Source organism: Oncorhynchus mykiss, chromosome 16 (assembly GCF_057628025.1).
Source record: "Oncorhynchus mykiss isolate SJ-2025 chromosome 16, ASM5762802v1, whole genome shotgun sequence".
NCBI lineage: Eukaryota > Metazoa > Chordata > Actinopteri > Salmoniformes > Salmonidae > Oncorhynchus > Oncorhynchus mykiss.
The window spans coordinates 49,851,043-49,873,538 of record NC_143037.1 but is presented as its reverse complement, the minus strand read 5'-3'; the positions used below and the strand labels follow the sequence as shown (position 1 = coordinate 49,873,538).

Genomic DNA, 22,496 nt, shown 5'->3' with positions numbered 1-22,496 from the left:
ATGGAAACATTTCCTGGCAAAGTGCTTTCATGATAGTAAGTAGTCTAGACCTAGCCTATGTGATAGCTGAGGAAGTGGTACACTTGGGAAAAGCTCTAATCCATTCAAATAGATGCCTACCTCAAAGGTTCATACACATTTCTCGATTTATACATTTCATTCTCACGATGCATAATTCGATTTTATGGACATTCAACAATCATAGGCGACACATGCAACATCACGACAAATGAAACTACTGGCCGCCTCGTGTTAGATCAGTGACAAATGTATTTTAATTTGGTCATATACTCTATTGAATGTATACAGGCACAAAAACAGGTTTTAAAAGCAGCTACGGTATTTTCAACATACATAATGAACAACATACATTACTAGCTATGTCTTCTCCATAGAACAGACAGTGTCCATTATGGGCACATGCTTCGTCTGTCTTTGCATGCCGGTCATCAAATGCAACCAGCTGTATTGTGTGCCAGTCTCACAGAGATGGGTGTTACCCGTTAGTTAATAACTAATAATGTACAATGAAGGGTGATTGAGGTTTATAAAGTGCAAACATATTATTTCGTGTCTATGATTAGTTCATTTACATCAGGTCTGCCACAGAGTAACTCCTATATAGGCCATGAAAATACTCACAGTGTTCACTTACAGTAAGAGCAATAACCTAAATGTATTTAATCTACAGTTCCCCCTAGTGGTCTGTTTTTTTATGTCCATGTTGAGAACCCAGTTCTGAGAACCCATTGTTGGCTCAGCGAATGTGGGCCATCTCCTCTAGGAAGGGGGTCTTCATGCAGCCAGTGCAGAGCTGATCCATCCACAGGGGCGCCTCGTGCTGCAGAGGGGTGCGTCGGGGGTAGAAGGTGTAGGAGAGGTCGTAGTTCAGCAGGCAGCTGATGGAGGCCATGTAGACGTCTGAGAAGCGACACAGGCGGCGGGAGAAGTAGGTGGGGTTGTGACAGGTGCGGAAGATGCTGCCGAACTGGGGGTTGAAGAGGTTCTTTGTTCTTAGTCTGTAATAAAAAAGGGACAAGAGAGGAAGAGATAATACAAATACAAGTGGGTCATTTTCAGGCTCTGCAGATATGAAATCCTAATCACTTCAATGTCCAGAGAAAAAGGTACTCAATTAGTACCACTAAATCCATCTGACCAACCTGAGCTCCTCTCTCTCCTTCAGCCAATCCTGCAGAACCTCCCTAGACTGTGAATCCCGATGCATCTACAAAAGGACATGACAAGAGTCAGCTACTGTATGGGAAGAACTTGACAATCCTACTTAAGATGTACAGATACAGCTCCTTATCAAATAATGAATTCAAAAGAGACCTTGTATGTATGTCAATATGGGGAGAAGGGAAAACATGCCAGTGTCTATTCCCCAGAGGAGTGTACCTGCATGCGTTCCAGCAGGCCTGTGAGGGCCTGAAGCCATGTGAGGCTCTGGGCATATTGTTCTGTGTTCACCACCTTGGTCTCCAGATCCAGCTCAGGCACGATGGCTCCCGTACGCCACCCATGACGCAGCATCAGATCCTTGTAAAAGACAGTAAACCAGCTCCAAGGTTTAATTAGTGAGTGAAAGAATATAATACAATATAATATTTTGTTCACCAAAGAGTGAGCTTGGGTTTCACCTCTCAGCAGGCAGCATGAAGACACATTTAATAATTGTTATAATTGGGTTTATAGGAGTTCAATATGTGTGTAGTATATTGGTTCCTAGTTTATCATTATCATAATTGAAAAATATGGACTTTATGAGCCGGAAGCAATACCTGCTAAAGCCCAAGGATGGCAGTCACCAGAGAACAACTTCCACAAGTAATGATTCGTCACCTCCATCAGACTCGCTCTCCAAATCGTCTAGTCGATTTTGAGGTAAGCTACGGGTCAAGGAAGAGAACACCATACAGACCACCCCAACGAGGGACCACGAGTAGAGGTCGCTGTGGGAGGAATTACTTTCTCTCACAACCAGACCTGCAGCAGTTAAACTCCTACAAAAGATGAGAGAAGCACCCGCTCTTCTTCCAGAACGCTCACAACGTGCCTGAAGCTAACTGAAGAGGAGAGTGACAAGTTGAGGTGTGAGATAATGGAATTATTAGGAAGAGCTAACCTCATCTGCTTCAATGAGTATCCAGCAGTTCAATTCACCTCCCAGGCTGCGTCGCAACATTGAGGATGGAGTCTCATTCTCATCGGTTGCCAACTCACCAGCACCCCACAGCAGGCACACCCCGACTCGAGGTCATCAAGATCAACGTCAGCCTGAGCTGGCATAGCTGGTGACAACCAGAGAGGACACACCGAGGTCACAAAGGCAGCGTCATAAGAACGAACAACTCATTGAAGAACTCAGGATCAGAGAGCTCCCCGACCCAGACCAGTCATCATCGTCATCATCAACTCAATCAAATCCTCACTGTCGTGAGCCATCACCTACACCTGACCGCCGCCATCGCCAGCCTACACCTGACTGCCGCTATCGCCAGCCGACACCTGACCGCCGCTGTCACCCGACACCCGACACCTGACCACTGTTGTCAGCCTATACCTAACAGCCGTCAGCATACACCTGAACCCCACTGTCAGCCACACCTGATCGCCATCGTCAGCCTACACCTGATCGCTGTCATCAGCCCTCACCTGATCACCGCCACTGCGACTACTCACCTGATCGTCGTTGTCACACACCAGTCCGCTACCGCACACCTTCTCCGCCCAGCTGGGAGCGCACCTACCGGAACCAACTCCTAACATCCCCAACTTCGTCAAATAAGACCCACAGGTGTTAGCCCTCGAGAATGTGCTGCCCGTAGATGCAACAGATTGAAACTTGAAGCATATACTTGTTGACCACCTGAATTTGCAGCTAACCGATCGCTGCAGCTGTACATAGTCTATTGGTAAATATCCCACCCATTTTCACCTACCTCATCCCCATACTGTTTTTATTTATTTACTTTTCTGCTCTTTTGCACACCAATATCTCTACCTGTACATGACCATCTGATCATTTATCACTCCAGTGTTAATCTGCAAAATTTTAATTATTCGCCTACCTCCTCATGCCTTTTGCACACAATGTATATAGACTCCCCCCTTTTTTTTCTACTGTGTTATTGACTTGTTAATTGTTTACTCCATGTGTAACTCTGTGTTGTCTGCTCACACTGCTATGCTTTATCTTGGCCAGGTCGCAGTTGCAAATGAGAACTTGTTCTCAACTAGCCTACCTGGTTAAATAAAGGTGAAATAAAAAATATAAAAAAATAAATGTGGGCAAGAGCTACCAAAGTATGGTTCTCAATCAGAGACGACAGACAGCTGTCCCTGATTGAGAACCATACCCGGCCAAAAACAAAGAAATACAAAAACATAGAAAAAAGAACATAGAATGCCAACCCTAGTCACACCCTGGCCTAACCAAAATAGAGAATAAAAAGCCTCTCTATTGCCAGGGAGTGACAGTGAGAGTGCAAGAAGATGGCACGCAGTTCAGCTGCGACCAAGGCAGGGACCACCCTGGCTCACGCAGTGATCAGCGAAAAGACAAGACTTTCCCCAAGACCACCACCAGCCTCCGCGGAGGTGAGCAAAGAAAGGACAAAGCCAAAGCCTGTACAGTACCAGTCTCCGGTGGAAAGGTCATGGGAGAAGCACTGCCTGTTCAGTACTTCTTTGTGAGCTCTGGTTCACCCAGGATGGCAATGTCTGTCTGACACTCTGGTCTACAAGCATGGTCACATGGAGAAAGCTGGGCCCACCATGCACAATATATGGAGAAAGCTGTACGAGCCAGTACGATGCACTCAGCTTCATCATCCCATACACTAGAGGTCTTCATGAATCCATCTGGACCCGAATACCTGAGACCTGATCCAGGTCCCGAGTAGGTCCGGATCCAGAATTCTAAAAATGGTCACTAGTCTGGGTCAGATCTGATATGATATGATTGTCACGGGTATGTATAATTTTAACTGACTTGTCCGGAAGGGGCCGTACAGATCCGAACGTGACAGCTGCAGTAGAAAGAGGGAGAGAGAAAAAGGTTATCATTAATGCTGCTGCTCTTGCTTTTCTCAAGAGTGTAGCGTGGCGTGTGTAGCTTGATGTTGGCCAATTATAAGTCATCAAAGCGGCAATAGGCTACAGTCATAGAGCCTCTGTGTGTGGCAAACGTTAGGAGATATCTAGGCTAATCAATGGAAGATGAAATTAAAATGACGGAATTAAAAGTTAAAGGAGAAGGATAGGCTACAACGACCAAGAGCCAACAAGTAGGCTGCTACCTAATATTCTGCTGTTGTTATTTGTACCTGTAGGAGGAGAAAGCGCATGCACTGCAGCCTCAATTAGCCTAACTAGCTAACGTTAGCTAGCTTAACTAGTTTCTCCCGGGTTTGATGCAGTCAAAACAGGTACTACATAATCATATTTGATGATAAATAACCTAGCTATGGCAGCCATTAGTTTACTATATTACGAGTCAGCTTGGTTGGCTGCTGTCTCTTCCTCCATTCTCCCTGCTTTCCCTGTCACTCGCTCACAGTATTTCCGCATATCGGGTCTAGGTGGGCTTTCCCAAAGTCTATTTCTAAGACCTCCATCATACACCACACAGGCCAAGGCCATGGTCCAGAGGCTCTGAGACAAGAAAAGGGGTTGGGATGACCCAGATCTACCTGAAAATCTCCACGCATGGCTTACTTGTGCCTCAGGTCACACTGCCAAGATGGACCTCCCAGACAGCACAAGAAGTGTCCATGTCTTCAGTGATGTTTCAGAGCATGCGTATGGTGCCGACGCGTACCTCCGCACTGAAGATGCCAATGGGCGGGTCTAGGTGGCATTCCTTGCAGCAATATCAAGAGTGGCTCCAAAATGGCATGACTCGCAATCCAGCTGATGCCATCATACGCGGCAAGACACCGTCTCAGAACATGATCATTGGAGTCAATGTCCTCCCTTCCTATGGCATCCTGGCTGAGAAGACCTGACAGGGGCTGTGGAAGCTTACTTGATATGGACTCCTGTCAGCGGACATTAAGTTGTCTCTCCCTGATGTTTCCCAGTAAAAACACTTTTTAGGAGCTAGTGGAAGCCACAATGCAGTCACTACACGAGGCGGACAGTAGTGCCAAAATATCCTCAGCTGACAACTTCAAGCAAGCCGAACTCAAAGTTCTCAGACATGCCCAGTCAGAGTTTCCCAGAAGACCTCTCCCTACTAGAAGCAGGTAAAGCCAGTTCCTCCAAGCAGCCGTCTGGTGACTCTGGCCCCAGAGTACAACAACGACTCCGGAAAGATCCGAATTGAAGGCTTTCGGAGATGTGATTCGGTCACAAGGCTACTAATTAAGAAATATGACAAGCAGACAAGCAGAGAGGGTGTTTGTCGAGTTACTTCGAGGGATCTGGATTCTGAGGGGGGGGCAGCTATCTGTCGCTTCCAGCATGGTGATGCCATACAGATATACCTAAGATGGCTGACCTGCCTCCAGCCCAACTGCGGTTCTACAAGCCGACGTTCTATACTACAGGTGTGGAATGCATTGGACCGTATATTATCAAGATTGGCTAAAGAAATGAAAAGAGACAGGGCATCATCTGTACAGGTGGATCTATTGTCGAACATAGATACAAATTCGTTCCTGATGCTTTTGAGATGCTTCATCACTCGCAGAGGAAAGCCCTTTTGAGATCTTGTCCAATTGAGGAACACATTTCAAGGGAGCCAAAAGCCAAAAGTGGCACAGGGGTAAGGAAGACCTTGCCGTGGGGAGCGTTGTGATGATCGTGGACAATCAGTCTTCTAGAGCGCTCTGGCAAATTGGAACTGTCAAGTCAGTTATCCCTGAAGCAGGCGGGAAAGTGAGGACAGTGGAGATCCAAGTCAAAGACAGAACCTACGTCAGGCCTGTCTGTAACGGGATTCGTCCTCCTCTGACGAGGAGTATGACAGATCGGACCAATACGCAGCGTGGTAAGTGTTCATGATATTTAATAGAACAGAACACTTAAATACAAAAACAACAAGCGAACGAAAAATGAAACCGAAACAGTTCTGTCTGGTGCAGACACAAAACAGAAAACAATCACCCACAAAACACAGGTGGGAAAAGGCTACCTAAGTATGATTCTCAATCAGAGACAACGAACGACACCTGCCTCTGATTGAGAACCATACTAGGCCAAACACGTAGAAAATATAACATAGAAAAAGGAACATAGACAACCCACCCCAACTCACGCCCTGACCAACACAAAGACATAAAAAATAAACTAAGGTCAGAATGTGACACTGTCGCTCGGCTTATCCAGCTGTCCACCCTTCCTCAAGAAGCTACTGACCCTTAGCTGGCATGTCAGTTGAAGCAAATTCGTTCAACACATTTGGGGGCGGATGAAAAAACGGCCAGCTTTGTAGCACTCCCTTCTGGTTAGTTTAGTCAGGCAGTTTTCAGACCTTAACCACCTTTAGTTTTCTTTTTGACCAAGGTCACCCCAGTCATTCTTATATTAACCAATCAGCAGCCTCTATTGCCAAGACTTCAGGTTAATTCATTTAGGACCCCTAGCATGGCAGGGCATAAGCCAGATAACATGGCTTTCCATCCTGACAAGCATCACCTTTTTCACTCAGCAACCTTTTTCCTATTGTGGACAATGTCCTTGCTATCTAACATTTTATTATGCATGCATCTCAAATGTAAGCGCCTTAAGATCTTAATGTCGGTTTTGGAGCTAAGTATTTCCTGTTGTTGTATTTTGACATTTATGTTGAGTTTGTTAGCTAGCTCGCGCTCCCGCCAGCATTAGTGCTAGCTTTAGCATTTACATTGAGAATGCATTAGTATGCCTAGTAGCATTAGCTATTTGTTAGTGTTTTCAATTTGTGGTCAGACTGTGTGTGTGTGTGTGTGTGTGTGTGTGTGTGTGTGTGTGTGTGTGTGTGTGTGTGTGTGTGTGTGTGTGTGTGTGTGTGTGTGTGTGTGTGTGTGTGTGTGTGTGTGTGTGTGTGTGTGTGTGTTTGTTTTCTGTCCATTAAAAAAAAACTAAACTGGAAATACTGTCTCCTCATTGTTTTGGATGGACATTGCTGTAGTGGTTACTACCAACCTGGAAACTGAGTTTTCTATCTATTTGAATGGTCCTTTGATTTTGTAACCAAACCATATTTTTCAATCATAGTGATAAAATAGTCACTCACAGCCAAGTCACTGTAGAGATGGTCTCCAAAGTATAGCACACTGGACCCTCTCCAGCCTGTCAGCCTCAGGAAGTCGTACAGGTTTCCCTGAAACACAAACTAAATGCCTCAGTATTCTGTTAAGGGGGAAATGAGGTCATGAGCATTGTAGTTTAATATTGAAGGTGTACACACTTGTTTGTAGATCTGTCCTTTGTCCAGACTGTTTATTTTGTCCCACTGGAGGTCACCATTTCCATCCAGGCGTCTAAATGGTCTGTAAAAGGGGCAACATTGGCGAGCAAATTGAATATGGTCCCAATAAACACATGACAACCTGGTCAACAAGAACACTCCATACTCACTTGACACAGTCATTGAAGAAGTGTGGTTTGTCTGCCTGAACGATGACCACATCAAAGAAGTCCCTCCAGTCCTTCCCAACCATGTACCTCATGCCTTTATCCCTACAATCAGAGATATCAGAGTGACTGGACCACAGGAGGCTGCTGAGGGAAGGACAGCTCATAATAATGGTTGGAACGGAGCAAATGGAATGGCATCAAACACGTGGGAACTATGTGCTTGATATATTTGATACCGTTCCACTTCAGCCATTACCAATCTTACAGAGAAAGCAACAGAGGTGTGGCTCATTCCATTCACCAAAATATACTGTGCAGACTGACTGTGAGTGCTTCTGCCCACTCTTCCCATTCGTCAATAGTTTTCTGACTGAATGATACGTCAGTGTTTGTGCTTCCTCTGTCAATCATGTTGGGTAACCATGAAAACAAGTCATTGACATTAGGAGAATGACTCATCCTCTTCCACGATCCATCGTAACTGTGGTCGATTCACCAACCAATCAATACGTCATTCAAACCAACATGACCCTGGGTCTTCATCCTCAGATGGAAACTCACACAAAGCTGAAGGGGCTGTTGGTGATGAGGAACAGTTTCTTCCCGTGGCTGACCAGGCGATGCAGAACAGCATAAGTCTCATCCCTTCCCAGAATGTACTTCTCTATGGATGGGAAATGAGGGGAAAAATAACAACATGTCAAGCTTTAACATTCTGCAGGCTTCTGAAAATAAGGTATTTGACTGGACCACAAACAGAATCCAACATCGCTCACCCAGATCTTGCATGATCCATTTGTACATGTAGCCTTTGATGTGAACCATTCCAATGGCTTCCTGAGGATAAAAATAACATGCATTATGCATTATGCAAATAACAAGTGCCAATGAATCTACTTAAATTCAGTTACAACATGTATCTACAGATAAGGATAAATTCAACATGCTCATAGTGCATATAGTCAGGTTCTGAATATCACACTCTCTACTCCAACCCAGTCTAACAGGCAGAAGAGCTTGGTTACGAAAAGGAGGAGGGAGGATAAAGTCAAAGCTAGATCACGTCTGTTTCTTCTGGCAGACAAAGTGAATCTGAAAAGGACAAACTGTAAGCTAAACCCTTTGACCCCAGTATGGAATGAGAACAGCTATTGTTCATTAGTCCACATGTCTGAATCCCTGGCAACCTCTCTCTAGGAGGAGGACAGAGATCTGAACCTGGTGCTGAAACCCCCCACTGTGTCCAAACGGTCAAATTAACCTGGCAGAGGGTTTGGAAAACCAGCAAGAGGGAGGGAAAGAACATTACACAAGGTGATAAATGGCATGAGAGTGTGCTGAGACACTCACTGAAACGTCTTTGTAGAGGTGCTCGGGATCGTACTCGATGTCGTTGGAGATGAAGAAATCATTGGCCACAGCCAGGAGGGTCATCTCTGGGATGGAGAAGATGTCCATGAACTGCTTAACCTTGGGTCCCTGTGGATGATAAATCAGCTGCTTATTGTATTCTTATAAAAAATATACAGTATTACCATGACTCTAAATTGGGTGTGATTAGAGAAATGCGGTTTCAAAATGTACATGAAATACTTATTTATAAACATTATATTACCACCTAATGCTTCTAGCTCAAATGAGGCACCATGTTTAGAACCAGTTACTTTCCATGGAGGAAAAAATGAAACCAGTGTCCACAGGGAGCAAGGCCTGTACACAGAGCTAATCCCTAATTTATAAAGACAGGGATCCCAGTGCCAGACCCAGAGGATTGTGGGTAGTGGGCGTATGTTTGTGATGGAAGATTAGAAGGCAGGGGAGGCATGGTGTGCTCCCTCCACAGTGCTGCATTCAATGTAGAAGAATGTAAAGAATGTGAACCTGTGTGAAAACATCAAAGCCCCTGGCCCTACAGACTGAACCTGATGAACAAACACTATGCCACAGTCAGACTGTCAGACCACATCTAGAGATGTATTAAGATTTGTGAAATAATAACTGGTAATTTTTAAAAAACTACAAAAAGGCTTTAACGTTAACATCCTGTAGCAGATTAGCTCTTTTAGATGATTAGTGAAATGTTGCTTGTCAGTTGCTAAAAGAGTAATGACAAAAGTCGAGCTTACAAAATACAATGCTTATATCAAATTACATTTTATTAGTCACATGCGCCGAATAGAACAATACAATTTACAACAGTAAATGCTTACTTATAAGCCGTTAACCAACAATGCAGTTTTAAGAAAATACAACAACAACAAAAAAGTAAGAGATAAGAATAACAAATAATTCAAGAAAGACCGAGCATTCACACGACTCCAACACCCTCATTAAGTTTGCTGATGACACAACAGTGGTAGACCTGATCACCGACATTGATGAGACAACCTATAGGGAGGAGGTCAGAGACCTGATCGTGTGGTGCAAGGACAACAACCTCTCCCTCAACGTGATCACTGAATGCTCGGTCTTCCTTTTCATGTAGTCCACAATCATCTCCTTTGTCTTGATCACGTTGAGGGAGAGGTTGTTGTCCTGGCACCACACGATCAGGTCTCTGACCTCCTCCCTATAGGTTGTCTCATCAATGTCGGTGATCAGGTCTACCACTGTTGTGTCATCAGCAAACTTAATGAGGGTGTTGGAGTCGTGCCTGGCCGTGCAGTCATGAGTGAACAGGGAGGACAGGAGGGGACTGAGCACGCACCCCTGAGGGGCCCCCGTGTTGAGGATCAGCGTGGCGGATATGTTGTTACCTACCCTTACCACCTGGGGGCGGCCCATCAGGAAGTCAAGCATCCAGTTGCAGAGGGAGGTGTTTAGTCCCAGGGTCCTTAGCTTAGTGATGAGCTTTGAGGGCACTACGGTGTTGAACGCTGAGCTGTAGTCAGTGAATAGCATTCTCACATAGTTGTTCCTTTTGTCCAGGTGGGAAAGGGCAGTGTGGAGTACAATTGAGATTGCATCATCTGTGGATCTGTTGGTGTGGTATGCAAATTGGAGTGGGTCTAGGGTTTCTGGGATAATGGTGTTGATGTGATACATGACCAGCCTTTCAAAGCATTTCATGGCTACAGATGTGAGTGTTTCTGGTCAGTAGTCATTTAGGCAGGGACTACGGTGGTCTGCTTGAAACATGTTGATATTACTGGCAAATGTCAGTGAAGACACTTGCCAGTTGGTCAGCGCATGCTCGGAGTACATGTCCTGGTAATCCGTCTGGCCCAGCTGCATTGTGAATGTTGACCTGTTTAAAAGTCTTACTCACATCGGCTGCGGAGAGCGTGATCACAGTCGTCCGGAACAGCTGATGCTCTCCTGCATGTTTCGGTGTTACTTGCCTCGAAGCAAGCATATAACTTATTTAGCTCGTCTGATAGGCTCGTATCACTGGGCAGCTCTCGGCTGTTCTTCCCTTTGTAGTCTGTATTAGTTTGCAAGCCCTTCAACATCCGACGAGCGTCGGAGCCGGTGTAGGATGATTCGATCTTAGTCCTTTATTGACGCTTTGCCTGATTGATGGTTCGTCGGAGTGCAAAGCGGGATTTCATAAAAGCTTCCCGGAAATCAGGAGGATAGAGTTATGGTCAGATTTGCCAAATGGAGGGCGAGGGAGAGCTTTGTATGCGTCTAAAGGTAATGTAATTTTAAGGACCTGTCCTCATAACTGTTGGCGGCAGATTAAAACAAAATACCTTGATCCTGTCAATGGACTCAGAGTGAATATTTTAACAGGCAACTCCAGAGGTAATATATTCTTCAAGGACACAGTCACTGACCTTTCCATAGAAGCCGCTGACCTGTTGCAGGGGGACATGGTGCGTCCCCCCATAGAGCCTCAGGACCTCCTCATCTGGAACTGGGTTCAGCCCCCTATAGGGTCAACACAGTTTTAGTGCACTGACTGACATTGCAGAGTGTTATTCACCAACCCATAAACAAAACTCACCGATACACAGTCCCCAGCTGAATGTAATGGAAAGCATCTATCTTCATCAGGAGGCCCTGTGGGAAGACAAAACATATAGTACTGTAAACGCACTGCACCTTGAGATTGGATGTTTAAAAGAGGGGCAGAACTGCTTCATGGGGTTTACCTTTTGAATATCATAGTGAAGACCCCGTGCAGCAAAGTTGGGGATGTAGTCATATTTGCGGATACCTTCAGGGTACTGTCAAACAACAGCAGAAGATGCTCAGATTAGAAGGGCCCACAACTGTTCTCATACATGGAATTATCAGGAGAACTGAATATACAATATGTGCTAGTCTATTGGCGGGTTAGTTAGAGAACACACACCTTGAAGTGCTCGATGAGGAAGTCTCGGGCAGTGTTGTAGATCATAGTGTTGAGGGCATCCGAGTAGAGGGCCAGGGTGTAGTCATAGTCAAACCCATAGATGTCCACCTCCGCTAGGCTGACCTCGTTGTTGGCGTAGATAGTGGAGGAGTTGAGCAGGTTACACACACTTGGTGGGATCAGGTCTGGAAAGAGACAGCACAGAGACATACATTGTAATAGAGAGACAACATAATAGACCGATACTATGTTTATAACTACAACTTTACACCATTTGGGACTTCAATGTTAAGTTCTAATGTTTTTTTTAGATGATGCCAATTGCACTGTACCTGAAGCAAAGTACTGAGCTTAGTGAGGCAAGCAACAACAGGATTACAGGGAATTCATAGGGGGTAAAAAATGTGAAACACTGAACAGGATTTAGAGGCAAATTAACTTTTGCGGAGCACACACACACACAGCCAAATGTGTTTATAATCTAAATCACTGGACATAAAGATTTAGCAAAATCCCTGATTTTCATGTGAATATTCTAAAATCAGCATAAACACAATATGCCTATTTCCATCAAAATGACTTGTTGCAAATAAAAGGCTGTGTGTGATGACCTAGACCTAGCGCACATGCAAATGCATTTTGAGGGAAGATTCCCATGGAACGAATAAAGAAATACAAGTTAAATGGGTTTCCATCGACTTTTCAACTCTACGGATGGTTTTCTCACAATGTTTTATAGCGAATGTGCCCAGTCTGGTATTGGCACGTGCGCTCTAACCAACAGCGCTATCTGCGCTTTGTTGGCTACAGCGCACAGATAGCCTACATGATGAGATTATTATTATGGACAAAAGAGCGAGACTATTTTTATTTGTCAAACTGCTGCCAAACATCGATTATCATGTCACCAGAATAAGACCCTCGATATTTATTGGAAAGGAGCGTCAAGCTCATCACCGTGCACTTTCACCACCCAGTGAAGTTTATCATAATTGATTGCATCTCTAGCCCTCTCGCAAAAAAATATTTTATGGAAACATGGTCAGTGTCTATTTGTGATTGCTCTGCGTGTTTACAACCCGGTTCTTCCAGAACAATCGTAACAGCCACACAGCAAACACACAGACTCAGATTAAAAAGAGGATCACCAACGGTTTCCCAATCTATCACTAAATCCCTGGAATATGACGACGCTACCGTGTTTCATTTTTAGCTGTCTATGACAGATAAGTGGGCCAAGGTCTTTTGGATGAGACAAGTGACGGCAGCTGGCCTTCAACGTGATAGATTGACCATATCTAGCTTGTAACCTCATTCTCTAAGAGTTGTGTCTCTCCTCTAACTTTGCCTCTACCTACATTACCAAGTACGATCCTTCTTATGTCTTTATAGTGGAGGTTATGGCCATGTGTTTGTGTGCTGACATAATGATGACAATCTAAAGAAGGAGTAGATAATGAATCAGAATATGCAATCGTGTGGCTAGTGGGTAAATGAGAAAGAGTGTGTCAGAGACCATGGCCTGTCCTGTAGGGGTTTGGGATTGGTTCTGAGATCGTTTTTTGAATATAGCCTGTAGAATTATAGAGTATGTTGGCTACAACAATTTGTCTCACTTTCATTTTTTCAAAACAAGACCAATGACAGGATTGCCATCCAGCTGTCATGCTTGACCCACTTTCAAACCTAGGGAAGGGATGAACTGTTACAGCACTGGTCTAGAAGAGGATGAACTCATATAATCCCTGTGCATACGGTAATGTCTTCAACCAGGACATGACAAGACCATCAGCAGCAGATGGGGAGTAGTACTGAATCACTCCCCATCAGCACCCATCACTATAAGTGTCCGCACATCACAAATTATGGGAATCCTTTGAAGTTTACCGTGCTGACATTGAGCTTATTTGTATGTTGTATTTATTAAGGATCCCCATTGGCTCCTGCCAAGGCAGCAGCTACTCTTCCTGGGGTTTATTATGGGTCCCCATTAGTTCCTGCCAAGGCAGCAGCTACTCTTCCTGGGGTTTATTATGGGTCCCCATTAGTTCCTGCCAAGGCAGCAGCTACTCTTCCTGGGGTCCAGCAACATTAAGGCAGTTACATACAATTTAAAATATTACATTTCCTAACACTTTTCACAACACATTAAGTGTGTTCCCTCAGGCCCCTACTCTCCTACCACGTATCTACAATACAACATCCATGTGTACGTGTTTGTAGAGTGCGTGTCTTATCATGTGTATTTGTGCCTGAGTGTCTCTTCACAGTCCCCACTGTTCCATAAGGTGTATTTTCATGTTTTTTTATATCTGATTCTACTGCTCGCATCAGTTACCTGATGTGGAATAGAGTTCTATGTAGTCATGGCTCTATGTAGTACTGTGTGCCTCCCATAGTCTGTTCTGGACTTGTGGATTGTGAAGAGACCTCTGGTGGCATGTCTTGTGGGGTGTGCATGGGTGTTCGAACTGTGTGCTGGTAGTTTAAACAGACAGCTTGGTGCATTCAGCTTGTCAACACTTCTTACAAAAACAAATAGTGATGAAGTCAATCTCTCCTCCACTTTGAGCCATGAGAAATCTACATGCATATTATTAATGTTAGCTCTCTGTGTACATTTAAGGGCCAGCCGTGCTGCCCTGTTCTGAGCCAATTGTAATTTTCCGAGGTCTCTCTGTGGCAACTGACCACACAACTGAACAGTAGTCCAGGTGTGATAAAACTAGGGCCTGTAGGACCTGCCTTGTTGATAGTGTTGTTAAAAAGGCAGAGCATCGCTTTATTATGGACAGACTTCTCTCCATCTTAGCTACTGTTGTATCAACATGTTTTGACCATGACAGTTTACAATCCAGGGTTACTCCATGCAGTTTAGTCACCTCAGCTTTCTCAATTTCAACATGATTTAGTTGAGGTTTATGGTTTAGTGAATGATTTGTCCCAAATACAATGCTTTTATATATTTTTTTTTTATATTTAGGACTAACTTATTCTTTGCCACCCATTCTGAAACTAACTGCAGCTCTTTGTTAAGTGTTGCAGTGATTTAATTCGCTGTAGTAGCTGACGTGTATAGTGTTGAGTCACTCGCATACATGGACACACTGGCATGTCATTAGTAAAGATTGAGAAAAGTAAGGGGCCTAGAAAGATGCCCTGGGGAATTCTTGATTCTACCTGGATTGTGTTGGAGAGGCCTCCATTAAAGAACACCCTCTGTGTTCTGTTAGACAGGTAACTCTTTATCCACAATATAGCAGGGGGTGTAAAGCCATAACACAAAAATGTTTTTTCCATCAGCCGACTATGATCGGTAATGTATGTCAAAAGCCGCACTGAGGTCTAACAAAACAGCTCCAACAATCTTGTTATCATCATTTTCTCTCAGCCAATCATCAGTCATTTGTTGAATGTCCTTCCCAAAAGCAATGCTGATAGTTTGTTGTCAATTTGTTTACAGTAAAATAGCATTTTAAGAAAAAAGTTTACTAAGGGTTGATTGGTCGGCTATTTGAGCCAGTAAAGGGGGCTTTACTATTCTTGGGTAGCATAATTACTTTTGCTTCCCTCCAGGCCAGAGGGCACACACTTTCTTGTAGGCTTAAATTGAAGATATGACAAACAGGAGTGGCAATATCGTCCGTTATCCTCAGTAATTTTCCATCCAAGTTGTCAGACCCCGGTGGCTTGTCATTGTTGATAGACATTTCTTTCACCTCCTCCACACTCAGTTTACAGAATTCAAAATTACAATGCTTCTCTTTCATAATTTCATCAGTTATACTTGGATGTGTAGTGTCAGCGTTTGTTGCTGTCATGTCATGCATAAATTTGCTACACCTCGCCAAATTATTAAAGTAATTGGCAATATAAGTAGGTTTCGTAATGAATGAGCCACCTGATTCAATGAATGATGGAGCAGAGTTTGACTTTTTGCCCAAAATTTCATTTAAGGTGCTCCAAAGCTTTTTGCTATCATTCTTTATATAATGTATTTGTTTCATAGTATACTTTCTTATTGTTATTCAGTTTAGTCACATGATTTCTCAATTTGCAGTAGGTTTGGGGGAGGAAATATGACAAAGGACGACTGTGAGGTCAGTCTACTACTTACCGTGCACAAGCCGTTTCATCTCATTATAACGTGCCCATAAGTATGTCCTATGATCTGCTTTTGGGGCAGTGGAGGAGTACGATCGTCCAGGCACTGTCAACGGCTCCTCGGGACCCTTCTTGCCCCCAACCTGATGTCTTTGAGCGGCAGGTGTAGAGGAGCAAGCGGCAGGTAAAGGCATCGCCGCCGACCTGCAATTGGATTCACAGCTTTGATCTTTACATTTCTTCTCTTCACTTTTCAATTCCCTGCTTGTTGAAAAGTTTATAATTTTCGAAGATCTTGAAAGGGGTGGTGTCCTGCTACCGTTTTGCCACAATGCACGGCCCAGTGTAGTACCCACTTTTTTGCAGGCCATTCTAAGAAAAAACTGCGAAACCAATGCGTAAAAATATACCCGTAGAGTTTACAATTGCTTTAACGGAACTTGACGAATGAACTTGGTACCTGCTTACATAAAATAAATAGCATGCAGACATGAAAGGCCTGACTTCTCACTCTCCAAGTACCCCTGACTACAGTGTGCAGTTCGGGCAGGGCTCAATGTAGGCGGAGTCAAACGTTTGACCCCGCCTACTTTTTTTTTGTCCATCTGAGGTTTGACAGTCAGACACTGAATACGAACACACACCTTCGTGCAAGGCACACGTTGAATACAAACGTGTTTCATTTTTGAAGATCGTAAGAAATATTATTTAAAGTGGTACCAGCACATGTGTTGTAACACTTTTTGCTTCATGCTATATTTGAGACAAGCTACTGATATTGTTGCAGTGAACAACATACTTGTTATGTATGTCATATACTGTTCAAATTGTGTTGATAAATGTTATAACTTTGTCATTATATTATTCCATTGAGCGTATATACACAGTTACTACCTATCCTGATTTATAATGCTATTTACTTTCCTTATGAGAATGGAGACAGACTATACCATATAGACATACTGACAAGCTGAATGTGTTTTGTACATGAAGTTATACCAGCTCCAGTACAGAGATCAGAGACTCGGGTGACTTTACATCATCTTTACTAAACAACACAATTATCAATTGAAACAATTAACACAGCAGACAAAAACAAGGTTTGACCACTCCTCAAAAATGGCTTCCCTCCTGCTCCTCTAAAGAGGCAAAAACAGTAATTTTGCCTCCACATAGAACATCTCATAATGTCTCTCTAAGTGGAACGAGAACATGAATGGTTCCTCCAGGCCATCATACAACCGTAGTTCTTTAAGGGTTGTAATGCGATATTACCCATCCATCCCAACACACTAGGGAGGGAAATAGTACTTTTAAATGTTTGGCGTTCGCACCACCTTGCTGCCTCTAGGGTGTCCCTTAGAAGAACATCTGCTTCCTTGAAGAAAAAGGAAGAATAAATATTAAGACTAGTGCCTCATTGGGCGATCAAGACAAATTACACCCCACTTTCACAATACCACCATGCAAACAAAAGCCACTATTACTAAAGGGGGTTTTCAGTGATATCTATAACTACTCAACAAGTCATCACAACTATTATATCTTGCCATGCATCAAGCCTTCAGCATTACACACAGTAGACGACATACCCAGTCAACAGCTCCCAGTTCGCCGTGCTTTACTTTACTTTAGCTAATAGCCTATACAGTACCTGATCCTGATCCTGTATACATCAATGATGTCGCTCTTGCTGCTGGTGAGTCTCTGATCAATCACTACGCAGACGACACCATTCTGTATACTTCTGGCCATACTTTGGACACTGTGTTAACAACCCTCCAGACGAGCTTCAATGCCATACAACTCTCCTTCTGTGGCCTCCAATTGCTCTTAAATACAAGTAAAACTAAATGCATGCTCTTCAACAGATCGCTGCCTGCACCTGCCCGCCCGCCCGTCCAACATCACTACTCTGGACGGTTCTGACTTAGAATATGTGGACAACTACAAATACTTAGGTGTCTGGTTAGACTGTAAACTCTCCTTCCAGACTCACATCAAACATCTCCAATCCAAAGTTAAATCTAGAATTGGCTTCCTATTTCGCAACAAGCATCCTTCACTCATGCTGCCAAATATACCCTTGTAAAACGGACCATCCTACCGATCCTCAACTTCGGCGATGTAATTTACAAAATAGCCTCCAATACCCTACTCAATAAATTGGATGCAGTCTATCACAGTGCTATCTGTTTTGTCACCAAAGCCCAATATACTACCCACCACTGCGACCTGTACGCTCTCATTGGCTTGCCCTCGCTTCATACTCGTTGCCAAACCCACTGGCTCCAGGTCATCTATAAGACCCTGTTAGGTAGAGTCCCCCCTTATCTCAGCTCGCTGGTCACCATAGCAGCACCCATGCGCATGCATGCGCTCCAGCAGGTATATCTCTCTGGTCACCCCCAAAACCAATTCTTCCTTTGGCCGCCTCTCCTTCCAGTTCTCTGCTGCTAATGACTGGAACGAACTACAAAAATCTCTGAAACTGGAAACACTTATCTCCCTCACTAGCTTTAAGCACCAGCTGTCAGAGCAGCTCACAGATTACTGCACCTGTAATAGCCCATCTATAATTTAGCCCAAACAACAACTCTTCCCCTACTGTATTTATTAATTTATTTAGCTCCTTTGCACCCCATTACTTCTATCTCTACCTTGCACATTCTTCCACTGCAAATCTACTTTTACTTGCTATATTGTATTTACTTCGCCACCATGGCCTTTTTTTGCCTCCCTTATCTCACCTCATTTGCTCACATTGTATATAGACTTATTTTTCTACTGTATTATTGACTGTATGTTTGTTTTACTCCATGTGTAACTCTGTGTTGTTGTACGTGTCGAACTGCTTTGCTTTATCTTGGCCAGGTCGCAGTTGTAAATGAGAACCTGTACTCAACTTGCCTACCTGGTTAAATAAAGGTGAAATAAAAAATAAATAAAAAGGTTTGATTAAGATTCGCTTTCGTTGACACCTTAGATTTGAACCTCAACTTGGGTGACCTTGAAAGAGACTAGTGATGGGTTCCAAGAGCCGGCTCTTGTAGGTGAACATTGGGAGCCAGCTCGCATATCAGAGCCGAATCTACAGTTGAAGACGGAAGTTTACATACACCTTAGCCAAATACATTTAAACTCAGTTTTTCACAATTCCTGACATTTAATCCTAGTAAAAATTCCCTGTCTTTGGTCAGTTAGGATCACCACTTAATTTTAGAATGTGAAATGTCAGAATAATAGTAGAGAGAATTATTTATTTCAGCTTTTATTTCTTTCATCACATTCCCAGTGGGTCAGAAGTTTACATACACTCAATTAGTATTTGGTAGCATTGCCTTTAAATTGTTTGACTTGGGTCAAACATTTCGGGTAGCCTTCCACAAGCTTCCCACAATAAGTTGGGTGGATTTTGGCCCATTCCTCCTGACAGAGCTGGTATAACTGAGTCAGATTTGTAGGCCTCCTTGCTCGTACACGCTTTTTCAGTTCTGCCCACACATTGTCTATAGGATTGAGGTCAAGGCTTTGTGATGGCCACTCCAATACCTTCACTTTGCTGTCCTTAAGCACCCCCACAACATGATGCTGCCACCCTCGTGCTTCACGGTTGGGATGGTGTTCTTCGGCTTGCAAGCGTCCCCCTTTTCCCTCAAAATGTAACGATGGTCATTATGGCCAAACAGTTCTATTTTTGTTTCATCAGACCAGAGGACATTTCTCCAAAAAGTATGATCTTTGTCCCCATGTGCAGTTGCAAACCGTAGTCTGGGTTTTTTACGGCAGTTTTGGAGCAGTGGCTTCTTCCTTGCTGAGCGGCCTTCCAGTTTATGTCGACATAGGACTCGTTTTACTGTGGATATAGATACTTTTGTACCCGTTTCCTCCAGCACCTTCACAAGGTCCATTGCTGTTGTTCTGGGATTGATTTGCACTTTTCGCACCAAAGTACGTTCATCTCTAGGAGACAGAACGCATCTCCTTCCTGAGTGGTATGACGGCTGCGTGGTCCCATGGTGTTTATACTTGCGTACTATTGTGTGTACAGATGAACGTGGTACCTTCAGGCGTTTGGAAATTGCTCCCAAGGATGAACCAGACTTGTGGAGTTCTACCATTTTTTTCTGAGGTCTTTAGATTTCTTTAGATTTTCCCATGATGATGTCAAGCAAAGAGGCACTGAGTTTGAAGGTAGGCCTTGAAATACACTGCTCAACAACTCAACTGATTTACAATAAATTTCATATGCTGTTGTGCAAATGGAATAGACAACAGGTGGAAATGATAGGCAATTAGCAAGACACCCCCAATAAAGGAGTGGTTCTACAGGTGGTGACCACAGAACACTTCTCAGTTCCTATGCTTCCTGGCTGATGTTTTGGTCACTTTTGAATGCTGGCGGTGCTTTCACTCTAGTGGTAGCATGAGATGGAGTCTACAACCCACACAAGTGGCTCAGGTAGTGCAGCTCATTCAGGATGGCACATCAATGTGAGCTGTGGCAAGAAGGTTTGCTGTGTCTGTCAGCGTAGTGTCCAGAGCATGGAGGCGCAACCAGGAGACAGGCCAGTACATCAGGAGACGTGGAGGAGGCCGTAGGAGGGCAACAACCCAGCAGCAGGACCGCTACCTCCACCTTTGTGCAAGGAGGAGCAGGAGGAGCACTGCCAGAGCCCTGCAAAATGACCTCCAGCAGGCCACAAATGTGCATGTGTCTGCTCAAACGGTCAGAAACAGACTCCATGAGGGTGGTATGAGGGCCCGACGTCCACAGGTCGGGGTTGTGCTTACAGCCCAACACCGTGCAGGACATTTGGCATTTGCCAGAGAACACCAAGATTGGCAAATTCGCCACTGGCGCCCTGTGCTCTTCACAGATGAAAGCAGGTTCACACTGAGCATATGTGACAGATGTGACAGAGTCTGGAGATGCTGTGGAGAATGTTCTGCTGCCTGCAACATCCTCCAGCATGACCGGTTTGGCGGTGGGTCAGTCATGGTGTGGGGTGGCATTTCTTTGGGGGGCTGCACAGTCCTCCATGTGCTCGCCAGAGGTAGCCTGACTGCCATTAGGTACCGAGATGAGATCCTCAGACCCCTTGTGAGACCATATGCTGGTGCGGTTGGCCCTGGGTTCCTCCTAATGCAAGACAATGCTAGACCTCATGTGGCTGGAGTGTGTCAGCAGTTCCTGCAAGAGGAAGGCATCGATGCTATGGACTGGCCCGCCTGTTCCCCAGACCTGAATCCAATTGAGCACATCTGGGACATCATGTCTCACTCCATCCACCAACGCCACGTTGCACCACAGACTGTCCAGGAGTTGGCGGATGCTTTAGTCCAGGTCTGGGAGGAGATCCCTCAGGAGACCATCCGCCACCTCATCAGGAGCATGCCCAGGCGTTGTAGGGAGGTCATACAGGCACGTGGAGGCCACACACACTACTGAGCCTCATTTTGACTTGTTTTAAGGACATTATATCAAAGTTGGACCAGCCTGTAGTGTGGTTTTCCACTTTAATTTAGAGTGTGACTCCAAATCCAGACCTCCATGGGTTGATACATTTGATTTCCATTGATAATTTTAGTGTGATTTTGTTGTCAGCACATTCAACTACGTAAAGAAAAAAGTATTTAATAAGAATATTTCATTCATTCAGATCTAGGATGTGTTATTTTAGTGTTCCCTTTTTGAGCAGTGTACATTCACAGGTACACCTCCAATTGACTCAAATTACGTCAATTAGCCTATCGGAAGCTTCTAAAGCCATGACATCATTTTCTGTAATTTTCCAAGCTGTTAAAGGCACAGTCAACTTAGTGTATGTAAACTTCTGACCCAATGGAATTGTGATACAGTGAATTATAAATGAAATAATCTGTCTGTAATCAATTGTTGGAAATATTACTTGTGTCATGCACAAAGTAGATATCCTAACTGACTTGCCAAAACTATAGTTTGTTAACAATAAATTTGTGGAGCGGTTGAAAAACAAGTTAATGATACCAACCTAAGTGTATATAAACTTCCAACTTCAACTGTGTTTAAGAAATTAAGATATGAATAATCAAAAGATTTAAATGAATAGAATTAACTAATTCAAAGAACGAAAAAAAAATATAGGCCTAATTGCTCAAGCGCACACATTCGTTCTGACTGTCTGCTCAGACTAACAGCCTCACCTGTTGTTCCTGTCAATCAGAAACGCAGTGTCAACCAATGAACCAAAGATGCGTGAGGGAGAGCCGAGCCAACTCACTCACAGTCACACACTTAGCAGCCAAGGAGAGAGAGGAAGGACAGCTGCGAAAACAACAGCTGGAAAATGTGTCGGCAGCACAGTAGCATGTGGATGCATTTTAATAATGTAGACAATGTTAAAAGCACAGTGTAGAATCTGCCAAAATCAAATCTCATATAAAACCAATTCTACACACAACATACACCGTCATATGGGAACTGTGAACCAAACTGTGAAGCTAGCTGTAGCAGAGCTTCGAAAAAACAAGTGGGCCTGTA

The 22,496-nt window shown here is 44.0% G+C and overlaps 1 protein-coding gene across 3 annotated transcripts; it reads right to left on the bottom strand.

Moving 5' to 3' along the window:
* Nucleotides 1–252: 252 nt before the first annotated feature.
* Nucleotides 253–16,561, bottom strand: LOC110492140 (5'-nucleotidase domain-containing protein 2). Of its 3 annotated transcripts, none has more exons than XR_016487054.1 (14): nucleotides 15,987–16,543; nucleotides 11,870–12,054; nucleotides 11,667–11,741; nucleotides 11,519–11,574; nucleotides 11,349–11,442; nucleotides 8,920–9,048; nucleotides 8,346–8,406; nucleotides 8,131–8,233; nucleotides 7,570–7,671; nucleotides 7,400–7,481; nucleotides 7,226–7,312; nucleotides 1,402–4,034; nucleotides 1,164–1,228; nucleotides 253–1,019 (listed from the first exon to the last, which is right to left on the bottom strand). XR_016487054.1 is itself a non-coding variant. In XM_021566186.3 (14 exons), the coding sequence occupies exons 1-14, from the start codon at nucleotides 16,342–16,344 to the stop codon at nucleotides 758–760; spliced, it is 1,800 nt and encodes a 599-aa protein (XP_021421861.3). In that variant the 5' UTR covers nucleotides 16,345–16,561; the 3' UTR covers nucleotides 253–757. The 3 variants fall into 3 exon arrangements, 2 of the variants coding, with proteins under 2 accessions (XP_021421861.3, XP_090057778.1); XM_021566186.3 differs by having other exon boundaries at nucleotides 1,402–1,542; nucleotides 15,987–16,561; XM_090201652.1 differs by lacking the exons at nucleotides 11,349–11,442; nucleotides 11,519–11,574; nucleotides 11,667–11,741; nucleotides 11,870–12,054; nucleotides 15,987–16,543 and adding an exon at nucleotides 9,185–9,310 and having other exon boundaries at nucleotides 1,402–1,542.
* Between the last annotated feature and the right edge of the window lie 5,935 nt (nucleotides 16,562–22,496).

What these genes read in the sequence shown, in the direction of transcription:
- LOC110492140 (XM_021566186.3), bottom strand. Translation starts at nt 16,344, where the DNA reads ATGGCCTGCAAAAAAGTGGGTACTACACTGGGCCGTGCATTGTGGCAA. An exon ending in TTCACTATGATATTCAAAAG is followed by an intron (nt 11,575 to 11,666) that starts GTAAACCCCATG and finishes GTCTTCCCACAG; the next exon opens with GGCCTCCTGATGAAGATAGA. An exon ending in ATGGATCATGCAAGATCTGG is followed by an intron (nt 8,234 to 8,345) that starts GTGAGCGATGTT and finishes TCCCATCCATAG; the next exon opens with AGAAGTACATTCTGGGAAGG.